The sequence below is a fragment of the Populus nigra genome, chromosome 1, assembly GCF_951802175.1.
Source record: "Populus nigra chromosome 1, ddPopNigr1.1, whole genome shotgun sequence".
In the NCBI taxonomy this organism is placed as follows: Eukaryota; Viridiplantae; Streptophyta; class Magnoliopsida; order Malpighiales; family Salicaceae; genus Populus; species Populus nigra.
This window is the reverse complement of record NC_084852.1, coordinates 3,001,489-3,014,579: the sequence shown is the minus strand read 5'-3', so window position 1 is coordinate 3,014,579 and position 13,091 is coordinate 3,001,489. Positions and strand designations below refer to the sequence as shown.

Here is a 13,091-nt window from a genome sequence, read left to right as displayed (position 1 = left end):
ATACCTCTGGTGAAGGTCCTTCTAACCGATCGGTCACCTTTAATCAGGCTCCTACTACAGTTCAACGTGAAGAAAGAATGAGCGAACATGTTCAAGAGCCTAAGCAAAATCCAACATTTTACAGTCAGCGACACTTGCACCAGCCCCGACAGTCATGGAAGCATCTGCTAACGAGTCTCACAAGGCTAAGTCACCTAATAGCATTAATCAAGCTAAGATAGAGGCGTTGGAAGCTAGACTTAAAGCCATTGAAGGAGTAGACTTATATGATCCGGTACGGGCAGCAGAGATGTGTTTGGTCCCAAACGTGGTTGTACCAAAGAAGTTTTGTGTTCCTGAGTTCATCAAATACAGTGGAATACAATGCTCCATGACTCATCTCAGGTCCTACTATAATAAAATGGCAGAAGTAGTACATGATGAAAAACTACTTATGCATTTTTTTCAAGACAGCTTAAGTGGAGCAACTTTGAGCTAGTATATGAGATTGGACAACACAAAAATTCAGAGATGGAAAGATCTGGTGGACGCTTTTATCAAACAGTACAAGTACAACTTGGACATCACTCCCGATAGAACCAGCTTGTCCAATCTAGAGAAAAGGGATAAAGAAAGCATAAGGGAATATGCTCAAAGATGGCGAGAATCAGCTGCTCAAGTACATCCTCCATTTCTGGACAAAGAGATGGTCTCTTTATTTGCCAACACACTCAAAGCACCCTAATATGAACATGTGATGGGTAGTTCAGCCTAGCAATTTACTGATGCTGTGATAGTGTGTGAATGCATAGAGCAAGGCGTCAAGAGTGATAGAATTTTTACACCCACCGAGAAAAAAGGCTTCGAAAGAAAAGAGGTCCACCATATTGAAGATGGTTACAGGGGTAGGAAAAATTCATCCCAAAACTACCACACTCCATCCCAGAATACCAACATAAAACCTGAGCCCCATAAATTTCAAGCCAAAAGCCAAATTAAAAATTACCAAAGGGTTCAAGAACAACTACCTCCACTACCGCTACCCCTGAATGAGATGTACCAAAAGCTATTAAGCATCGGTTATATAGCTCCAAAACCTCTGCCACCTGTGCAGCCACCTTATCCTAATTGGTACAAGCCAGAACTCAATTGTGAATACCATGCTGGTATTGTTGGGCATATCATCCATACCTGCAATGCCTTCAAGAGAAAGCTTTTGCAATTAATCAAGGCTGGGTGGATAGAATTTGAAGACACTCCTAACGTGAATACGAATCCTCTACCGAATCATGCTGGAAGTAGTGGATTAGAAAAACACTAGCAATGGATTGTTTGGGGGAATTGGAAAGCATCAATGGTCAAGCATGGGTGTGGAGATCATAACATGAATTTTGAAGGACATAAATTTTAACTGTGGTGTTGTTCCACATTGTCTTTTGAATCCTCTACACAGAACTTTTGAAAGGAAGGCTAGCGTGAGAACAGATTCACCAATGAAGCTTGCCCTATTATTGTCTTTTGTTTTATGCTTTTGAACCAGACTGTCTATGTCAAATGAGCCCTTGTTAAATAAGATCATGTTCTTTCCTGTGTTCATATCTCACTCTTTTTTGTTGTAAGTACATGTAAATAACATTTTGAGTACAACTTTTGCTCACAAAACTACAACACAAAGAATCTCATATGTTTTCAAGGATATTTTTGGGACCTCCAAAGTAAGTACAAAAATAAACATCATGTTGGTATTTGTCCAAAACAAATGCATTCTGGAAATTCAAGTGATTCCTTAGACAGGAAAATTGAAAGCAAAAAGACAAAACAAAAACAAAAAATAAAACCCCATGAGGTGACTCAAAAGCTTAGTTTTATTTGATTGGATAAATCATTTTGCATACACGCATGAAAGCAAGACCTATCGATCCTCAATGCATTGAGTTTGAGATGAGGAAAGGCCATCTTTGATAAATCATTTCACAAGGCTGAAATATATTCTTTGCAGTCCTATTTTTTAGCCTAGTAATGTTTTTTTAAAAAAATAACCTTGACTAGGATTACACCCCATACTGGGGGGCAAACAAGAGAGGTTTTAAAGACCATCAATAGGAAAAGACTTCATTATCATCCAGACAAAGCAGTGAAGATGGATGCTGGAGTTGATCATGTCATTATCGTCTAGACAAAGCAGTGAAGATAGATGCTGGAATTGATCATGTAACTTGAGTAAAAAAATCCAAAGGATCCAAAAGAGTTGAGCTTCTCATAAAAACAACTGAGCTGATTATGCTCAACTAAACAAAAGCGAAGAATGAAGAAGAGAAAGAGCCCAAACCCGATACTGGGGGGCATGAAATCTATTTTGGCAAGAAAGTCAAAAGAAAAGGTTAGGAAATAAGCACAAGTGATCCTTAGTCTTGAAATCCCCCAAACACCTTTTTGAGCCTGTAATATCTTTTTCTTCGTAACCAATAGCCAAAGCCTACATTACGTACCTAATCAAGCCCTTTCTGATCAAAGGCAAGCAATTTGGATCGGTAGGCAGTGCTTTCTTGTGCGGGTCAAATCATTATTCATGCAAATAAAATAAATCTAGAAGCTGCTGTCAAAATCTCAGCCCGATCCAACGGTGAACAAACTGGAAATCGAAGAAAGAAGACAGACTGCTCTGCTGCCTCCTCTTCTTTCTTTCTCACGTTTTTCTCCTCTGTTTCTTCTCAAATTTTGTTGCTGCCAGCTACAGTGGCAGCTCATTTAATTTAAAGAGACAGCAAGGCTGTCTCTTACTAATTAATGTGATGGTCCCCCATCACATGGTGCGGGACCACACAACATTGGGAGTATTTGGGCAGGGTGATCATGCTTCGACTATAATGTTGAGAAGGAGATGATGCTCCCTGATCTGCAGGAGTTGTTGCTTGTACAATTACCAAGTATTTCCTGCTTCAGTCATGGATGTTATGATTTCTTGTTCCCTCATTTGCAGAAGTTGGAAGTGGATGGATGCCCAAAGATGACCACAACATTTGCTACTACATCAAATGACTCAATGAGTGCTCAATCAGAGGTGCTGCTGATTTGACTTGATTTCTTGCCTCTCGTTTAGTTTTAAAAGCGCACAATAATTACTATGAATTACATCTAACAAATTGGTACCCTTGTTTTCTTTTGATGCAGGGGTTTATGAATTTAAAAAAAATATCTATTGGAAACATGAATGGAGTACAAGATTTAATGCAAGTTGGACGTTTGGTAACTAATAGAAGAAGGGGGCATGAACTTTCGCTCGTGAGTTTGGAAACATTACACTTGAACTTATTGCCTGACATGAGGTGTATATGGAAGGGTCTCGTGCCGAGCAATTTGACTACTTTGAAGGTGAAACAGTGTGACAGACTGACACATGCATTCACGAACAGCATGATTGCTAGTCTAATTCAACTGAAATTTCTAGATATATCAAATTGTGAGGAATTGGAGCAAATTATTGCTAAGGATAATGACGATGAAAATGATCAAATATTGTCAGGAAGTGATCTCCAATCTTCATGCTTCCCTAATCTGTGTCGGCTTGAGATCAGAGGATGCAACAAGTTGAAGAGTCTCTTCCCAGTAGCCATGGCTTCGGGTCTCAAAAAGCTCCGAATACTTAGAGTAAGAGAATCCTCTCAATTATTGGGAGTATTTGGGCAGGGTGATCATGCTTTGACTGTTAATGTTGAGAAGGAGATGGTGCTCCCTGATCTGCAGGAGTTGTTGCTTGTACAATTAACAAGTATTTCCTGCTTCAGTCATGGATGTTATGATTTCATATTCCCTTGTTTGTTGATGTTGGAGGTGCATCAATGTCCAAAGCTGACCACAAAATTTGCTACTACATCAAATGGTTCAATGAGTGCTCAATCAGAGGTGCTGCATATTTGACATGATTTCTTGCCTCTCTTCCTTCAGCAATAAGACTAACAAGTTAGAATGTGTATGCCATTCTTGAATTGGCTTTGCAGGTATCTCAAGTAGCTGAGGGTTCAAGCACTGGTTGCTCCGTGCCAACCAGCACTTGTAGAAACTGGACCCGAAATAAAGGGTGGGAAGAGAAAGAGGAAGAGGATGGAGTTGGTCATGATGATTGAGTTAGATGATTAGTTTGCATTGGAATTTGAAAAACATGCTTATAATTATTTCTTTCAGGTAAAATGGATGCAATTATTTATTTTCTATCCTTTTTTAAATGGCTAAATTAAATCAACATATTACCTCGATATGCATCAGGTTCGTTCGTTGGTTACCTATTACATGATCACCTCGATATTAGGTGATTTCACGAAGATTCATGTCTTTGAGTTGTGGTTTGGTGGGAAGTAATTTCAGCTGTTTCATTAGCTATGGGATACAATTTGGTTTTTTTTTTTTTGAAGTTTGTATTTTCATATATAGCAAGTCACTTGATTAACTTGTTATTGTGGTACCGTACAGTAATATAGTTTCTACATGAATATATATAAATACATGTGAATGAGTATATATATATATATAAAAACTACTTACAAATTTATTGACAGAAAATGAAATTCCAAGATGTAGATTCAGTAAAAGGATAAATCCTCTAGCCTTGAAAAGAATTAGTGCTTGCCTTCGAGATTGTAATTTTGTTTTTCAGGTCTATTCAATTTAATATTTTTAATAACATAAATAAAAATAAACAGCAAATTTAATTTGTAAATGTAACTATCTCAAAACAATGTTGAGAAGGAAGAAAAGATTAATAGAATAAAAATAAAATAAATAGACTTTTAAAAAGCAAAGAGTTTTTAATGTTTAAAATATTTTTTTTATTTAATAAACCCAATTTTGTATTAAAAAAACATAACTCTATTTTTATAACTGATTTTTTTAGCAGACAGTTTTTCATTTACCATAACACACATATATATTTTTTTTAGAATAGTTAACATGTCATATTAACATACGTTATAATTATATTATAATGATCAACAAGAAAGAAGAATTATATCACATATAAAATAATAAATCCAAAGCATCAATGAAAAAGAAATTCTCTTTCTATTTGGGCTATGTAAAGCTGAACTAACTAGATTAATTTTGTCTAATAGCAGCAACTAGTACATTAAATTTGGACTATTGTTGACTTAACCTTATCAAGAGTGCAAATACTTTGATTTTCATTTACAGTTAGTTTATAAGTTTTGTTTTTTTATAAAAAAAATAAATTAAAAAGTAATTTTATTCATATGATATTTTAAGTTTTATTTCACTTAAAATAATATATATTAAATAAATATAAAATATTAAAAAATCTGCACACATGAAACACACAATTTAGCCAATTGATCTTGAGAGTGTCAGACTTGATGAGAGTCTGATTGGTCAATCATTTAGTCATTATGTTAACCTTTTAAATTGATCTTGAGAACATTTTTAACAAAAAAAAGTGTTTTTTTTTTAAATTAAATTATTTTTGAATTTATTAATATTTTTTCAAGTTTATTAAAATAAAATAAGGACCATAACTTACAAGTAAAAAAATTGAAAGATGATAAAATTAAAATAAAATTTTAATTTTATAAATTATCTCAAATAAAATAAATAACAATAAAAAAATAAGAATCAAATTTAAATAGATAAAAAACATTTAATTAAAAAATAATAAAAGAACTAAAGTCGATATAAAAATCAAATTATAAGGGATAAAATAAAAAAAATTAAAACAAAATATATAGTAATAAAAAAATTAATAACTAGATTTGGTGCAACAAATAACATTATATTTTTAAATTTTTTCAACTTAAAAAAAAATGTAATACAAAATAAAAAAAATACTTTTTTAGAAAACAACCAAATTTTTCCACGAAGTGAAAACTGTTTTTCTTTTACTAATTTTTTAATAGTAAATAAATATAAAAACAAATCTTAGTTTTACATATTAGTTATTCCCGGTAAGTGAATATATATATATATATATAATGTAACATTCCAAATGTTAATGATTTAGTTGTAAAGATTAAATCTTAAAATATATAATCTTAAAATTATATATATATAATCTTAAAATTTTATAAAGATTAAAGAAGAAGAAAAAACAAAACATAAGCGGTGAGGAGTTTTTGGAGAACAGGAAGAGGCGAGTCATTCCACCTCTTAATTATAGTCCTTGCAAATCAATTCAATGCCCACTCCACGCCTTATTAAAATCCATTTGATTTTAATTTACCTAAGTTAATTTACCTGAATCATGATTCACATCTTACATTGAATTGACTCAGTCGAGTTCAAGAAGATTTGTTTCTTTTTAGACCCCATTTGTATGCTGGAAAGTAATTTTTTTTTTAAAGTGAATTATTTTCTGATGTTTGGCAGTGTAATGGAAACTAAGTTGAAAAATATTTTCCAGTGTTTGGTTATATTATGGAAAATGAGTTGAAAAATAACTTATTAATGTTTTATTTTTTTCAAGTTTATTAAAATAATAAGGAACAAATCTTATAAATTAAAAAGTTGAATGAGAATGAAATTGAAAAAAAATATAATTTCATAAATTATCTCAAATAAAATAAATAATAATCAAAATAATAGAGATCAAATCTAAAAAATAAAAAGATTGAAAGATGAAGAAATTAAAATAATAATAATTAACATTTCATAAATTATTTTAAATAAAATAAGTAACAATTAAAAGAATGAAGATCAAATTTAATAGATAAACAATTTTAATTAAAAAATGATAAGGGAAAAGCAAATAACAATAATAAAAATGAAGAGCAAAATTAATATAAAAATTAAATTATAAGGGATGAAATTGAAAAATAAATATTCAAAACAAAATATATATAGCAATAAAAAGTTTGAGGATCAAGTTTGATTTAATCAGCAAATAATATGATATTTTTAAATTTTTCACAACTTCCGGAAAGTGTTTTCCGCTCAAAATAAAAGGAAAACAGTTTCTTGAAAACTATGTCAAGTTTTTCTTTGACTGTAAAGTGTTTTTTATTAACTGTAAAGTATTTTCTATTGACCAATTTTTTTAATAATAAACAAATATATAAAAATTTTAAAAATAATTTTTTAAAAATCACTTTTAAAAAAACAAACACAACTTAATTAGATCATCGTAAGCACACAATTCTGCAAGTCTTGACTCAGGAGAGAGGCCCATTGCCTTAAGAGTAATGAGAGTTGGATATATAATAAAGGCCCAAAGTGAAGAAGTCCCACTTGAACTGAACCCTAGTCGTAGGCCTTGGATTCCTTGAAAACCCATATGATTCAGGTGTCAAGATAAATGCTCGACTGAACAAAATTTCTTGCTTTTTTTCTCCTCTCTCTTTTTTTTAATTCTAAAATACATGACTATTATAAAATAATCAGTTTTACATTCACCCAAATAAATCTTCTACTTAACAGATTAATCTACAATTCAATTGATCATATTAAAAGTAAGATTTATTTTTATTATTTTAAATAAAAATAATAAACTTGAATTGTGTAACTCGGTTTAACTTACAGTCCAGTACTGACAAATTTTTTTTCAAGCATATTTTTATAACAAAACTAATTCCGTACCTATTCACATATGTAATGAAAATAGTTAAGGTATGTATGTATTTTGACAAACGGTAAAGGTCCAGAACTGAAGATCTGAACCAAAACAGTCTAAATCCCTTCTACTACTTGAACTCTCTTGAACTAATTATATGCCCATATATCCTATCTCTAATTAAGTATAGAACGTGATTAAAATCGTATTTTTAAAAAATTAAATTTTTTATTTAAAATTAATTTTTTAATATTTTTAAATTATTTTGACATGTTAATATTTAAAATATTTTTTAAAAAATTAAAAAAATATATTATTTTAATATATTTCAAAATAAAAATAATTTTAAACCATGATTGTTATTAAGCTTTCTAACACCCTCTTCTACAATGACCTTCAACCTTGTCCGTTGTCCATTAAAAATGAGGAAAATGGATCAATCGATCGATGTTCTCGTATGGATTGGATAAGTTAATTTTCAACAAGTTCATATATTTTAAACCATGCCATGTAAGAGTAAACTTTAAACTCCCCCACCCCCACCCACCCCCCGCCGGGGCCGCGCGCGGAGGAGGAGATAAGGTCAGAATTAGAAAATTTGAAGTCCTTTTCCTTCCTTCACCCAAAGGAAAGGTGGCTGGCTGGCCTTGGTTTCTGTGTTGTTGAAAAGTCATAATCTACAACCTCATCTTCTTTTTATAACAAAACAACTATATCCAGCTCATACTAAGAGAGAGATACATGTTTATTACACTATTGACTTAGTACTCTCATATTTCTAATTTGTTATGAGTGTTCTTTCAGAAATGGCTTTGAACAGGCATATTGACTTCTTCTTATATTAAAAAAAAAAAAAACTAAGTTAGCGACAACATGCATATATATTTTTTGATTCGAATGTTAAGATGTATTTTCATGTCAATTAATATTAAATTATCTTTCCAGAATATTATATCACTTTATGTATTAAAAAAGACTTAATACATTTATTTATAAGTTGGTCTCGAGATTTGAACTAAAATAATAATAATAAAAAAAAACCTAATGAGAATCGCAGAAGATCATTTATATATAAAAAAACCTAATGAGAATCAAATCAACTTCTTAACATCAAATCAACTTCTTAAGATTTATATAAAAAAAACTTACTAATTAAATTGAAATCTATCATAAAAAAACCTAATGAGAATCTCAGAAGATAGAAGGCAGGATGCATTCGCATATATTTCCCAAGAGTTATAATTAACAACAAATCATACAATCATTTTGATAATAGTTGAAGTGTTTTATTTTAAAAAATTTTCTGAGATAATGATATTTTGATGAAAATAAAATTATAAAAAATACAAATAAAAGTATTGATATGTAAAACTAAAAGAATAATCTAAAATAACTTTGAGAGGTAGCTCAACTAGTCAGGATTTAGATTTACTTTCTAATAGTCACGAGTTCTAGTCCCCTCATAGCTACTAAAAATTTACATGGTCGTTAATTTCACAGCTCGTAAAATTAATTGAAATACATACAAGCTGGCGCAACTACTTATATTAATAATAATAATAATAATAATAATAAATCCAAGAGAATATATACAAATATAATTCGACACCTACCGTCATTTTCGTTAGAAGAACATAAACCTACTACCCGTGTAGTGAGTCAACTTGATATGCACTTGTAATTAAGAATATACTTAGAGTATACACGGGACCAACCTACATGTGATATTTAATACTGAAGATAGGTAGGCAGAAGCTAATTCATTTGTAGGATTCGATGTTTATCTCTCTGGATTAAATAATTATATTCTTTGCTTCGTATCGGCTGGCAAGAATCGAGAGGTAATTCATTAATCGCAAGATCAATCTTTGCTATTGATTTTTCATTAATCGCAAGATCCATATTCCATTTAGCTTTATTCATGTAAATATTTTTATAGATTTCGACTTGTTCAGTGATTTCAATGTAAATGTACTAGAATCTTTTGCAATAAAATAAATTATAATTAAATCTTTGAATAAATTCATTCATTCATCAGTATTAAATATCTTTAAATTATCTTTCCAGAATATTATATCACTTTGATGTATTAAAAAAGACTTAATACATTTATTTATAAGTTGGTCTCGAGATTTGAACTAAAATAATAATAATAAAAAAAACCTAATGAGAATCTCAGAAGATTTATATATATATAAAAAAACCTAATGAGAATCAAATCAACTTCTTAACATCAAATCAACTTCTTAAGATTTATATAAAAAAACTTACTAATTAAATTGAAATCTACCATAAAAAAACCTAATAAGAATCTCAGAAGATACAAGGCAGGATGCATGCATATGTTTCCCAAGAGTTATAATTAACAACAAATCATATAATCATTTTGATAATAGTTGAAGTGTTTTATTTTAAAAATCTTTTTGAGATAATGATATTCCAATGAAAATAAAATTATAAAAAATAAAAATAAAAATAAAAATATTGATATGTAAAACTAAAAAAATAATATAAAATAACTTGGAGAGGTAGCTCAACTAGTCAGAATTTGAGTTTACTTCCTAATAGTCACGAGTTCTAGTTCCTTCATGGCTACTGAAGGCTTACATGATCGTTAACTTCAAAGCCTGTAAAATTAATTTAAATACACGCAAGCTGGCGCAGACACTTATATTAATAATAATAATAATAATAATAAATCAAAGAGAATATATACAAATATAAGTCGAAACCTACCGCCATTTTCGTTAGAAGAACATAACCTACTACCCATGTAGTGAGTCAACTTGATATGCACTTGTAAGTAAGAATATACTTAGAGTATACACGGGACCAACCTACATCGATCTGATATTTAATAATACTGAAGATAGGTAGGCAGAAGCTAATTCATTTGTAGGATTCGATGTTTATCTCTCTGGATTAAATAATTATATTCTTTGCTTCGTATCGGCTGGCAAGAATCGAGAGGTAATTCATTAATCGCAAGATCAATCTTTGCTATTGATTTTTCATTAATCGCAAGATCCATATTCCATTTAGCTTTATTCATGTAAATATTTTTATAGATTTCGACTTGTTCAGTGATTTCAATGTAAATGTACTAGAATCTTTTGCAATAAAATAAATTATAATTAAATCTTTGAATAAATTCATTCATTCATCAACGTTATGTTACTGAAACGACATTCAATTAATCACTGAACAAGTTGATTAATTCAAACAACACGCATTCAATCAATATAATGGTCTTGAAGATAAGTGATTAATGAACGTTAAACATTTCAACATGTTGGGATTAGAAACAAGTTGATTCAAACAACACGCATTCAGTCAACTACTGCATGTAGAATAAAAACTTGGATTTATCGTTCACCTAACCACTTTGTAATTTTATGGATTGCTTAGCACATACTTCGATATGATCTTAATTACTATTCACTATCATGTTGCTTATTATTGATCGGTTATGTTATTATTGGAAATTCGAATTCCACGAAGTAAACTATAAGGCATGATCGGTTTGGACGAGGATGACTTGATTTGAAAATAAAAAAAATAATTATGATAAGTGAAAGATGGCTTCAGAGTCTAATCACTGCTATTCATGATTTATTTTGTAAGAAGATGGATTTTATCCATTATTTGGTACCTATACTTTTTATTTTATTGGAGCCTCTTATGTTTTTTTATAATTGATTGAGTCCCTCTACTCTTTCTTTTGTTTTGTAATAGTCCTTCCATCATAATACTATGATTTCATGCGCTTACATGGAATTTTTCTTTTAGATACTAAATTGAATGCTGGACGACGCCTAATCCAATAACTTCTATTTTTTTTTTAAAAAAAAACTTCTCTCCTTCAGTATGAAAATTAAATGATTAAAAAAAAATAGCCTAAACAAACCTAATTAATTATAGTAATTCAATTAATTTCCACATGTTTATTTTATTTTATTTATTTCTTTCATTACATAATCTAAAAAATAAAAGAGTTAATTCAATAGAAAAAATGTCATGTAGACATATATGAGTTTGATGTATTAAAAAAGATTTAATAAATTTATTTGTAAGTTGGTCTATAAATTTGAACTAAAATAATACTAATATATAATAATAAAATCTCTTTGAGCATCAAACCAACTTTAAAATTTATATAAAAAAAACTTACTAATTAAAATCATTGAACTTTGAACTTGAAATTTATTTCAGATTGAGTTCATATTTGAATAGCTTGGAAAATTAACAGGATAAAATTCAGGTAAAATTTGGTTAACAATTTTATTTTTATTGTTTTTTTTTATCAATAACAAAGTTATTTTTTAATTTTTTTCCCTAGAAAAAAAAAATTCTCAGTAAGTAGGCAGCAACAATCAAGTTTTTTTTTTAATGATAAAACATATTTGTTTCCGATGAAACTTGCTGACACGACCACATAAATTTTTTCAATTGAACCTATAATAAGATAATGATATTCCGATGAAAATAAAATTATAAAAAGTACATATAAAAGTATTGATACGTAAAACTAAAAGAATAATTTAAAATAATTTTGAGAGGTAGCTCAATTAATCAGGTTTTGAATTTATTTTTTAATAGTCATGAGTTCTAGTTCCCTCATGGCTACTGGAGGCTTACATGGTCGTTAACTTCAGAGCTCGTGAAATTAGTTGAAATGCAAGCAATCTGGTGCAGACACTTACATCTTCTTACAAAATAAATTACGAAAATAGCGGTAGGTTTCGACTTATATTTGTATATATTTTTTTGATTTTTTTTATTATTATTAATATAAGTGTTTGCACCAGATTGGTTGCGGAATAAATTGCAGAATACGTCACACCTTCATCAATTATTGGTTGTAAATGCCTATTATCTATGGAAACAATATATAATCTTACGTGCAGAACTTGAGAGGTATTCACAGACATTTTGGTCCAGGGAAGGCCACAACCGGGCCATTTTGTATTGCTTCTAAGACCTCCCAAAAAACCCAAAAGAAGAAGAAGAAGAAGAAAAAGGAGGAAAAAAAAAGAAGAAAACTCCATGTTATTTCTTTAATATATCTTAAAAAAAAAGTTTTTTGAACTTAAAATTTATATAAGTTTATACTATTTAATGTTTAATTTTTATCAAATAAAATAAGATGATGAAATATAAACTCATGACTGCTTGGTCAATAAAATTTTAATATTATATTAAAGAATTATCTCAATTTAAAAACTTAAATTATTAAATGAAATTTTAAAATATAATTTATATATTTTTTTAATGATAAAATATAACCCATAACGGTTTAAGTGAAGAATATTAGAGTATAAAACCAATCCCGAGATATAATATAAATTTCTCAATTTTAGACTCTTCGACAACAAATAATTAGTCGAGAACTAATTTGTCTAGTGTTGGTTCAAATTCAAACTTTGTCAAAGTCTAAGGAATCCCCTCCATTAGGCCTTCATTAGGCACGTAGTTTCCCAAAATCTATCCCCTCTAAACTTGAAAGATAATTCAAGGGAGAGAGGGTTTCTCAATATTATGAAAGGAAAACCAACATGGTTAG

At 29.7% G+C, this 13,091-nt stretch overlaps 1 protein-coding gene across 1 annotated transcript; it reads left to right on the top strand.

Moving 5' to 3' along the window:
• The first annotated feature begins 3,167 nt into the window (after positions 1-3,167).
• Positions 3,168-4,568, top strand: LOC133688147 (uncharacterized). Its single transcript, XM_062107550.1, has 2 exons — positions 3,168-3,882; positions 3,978-4,568. Exons 1-2 carry the CDS (start codon positions 3,187-3,189, stop codon positions 4,101-4,103), a joined length of 822 nt encoding a protein of 273 aa, XP_061963534.1. The 5' UTR covers positions 3,168-3,186; the 3' UTR covers positions 4,104-4,568.
• The last annotated feature ends 8,523 nt before the right edge of the window (positions 4,569-13,091 follow it).

What these genes read in the sequence shown, in the direction of transcription:
- LOC133688147 (XM_062107550.1), top strand. Translation starts at nt 3,187, where the DNA reads ATGAATGGAGTACAAGATTTAATGCAAGTTGGACGTTTGGTAACTAAT. An exon ending in CAATGAGTGCTCAATCAGAG is followed by an intron (nt 3,883 to 3,977) that starts GTGCTGCATATT and finishes TTGGCTTTGCAG; the next exon opens with GTATCTCAAGTAGCTGAGGG.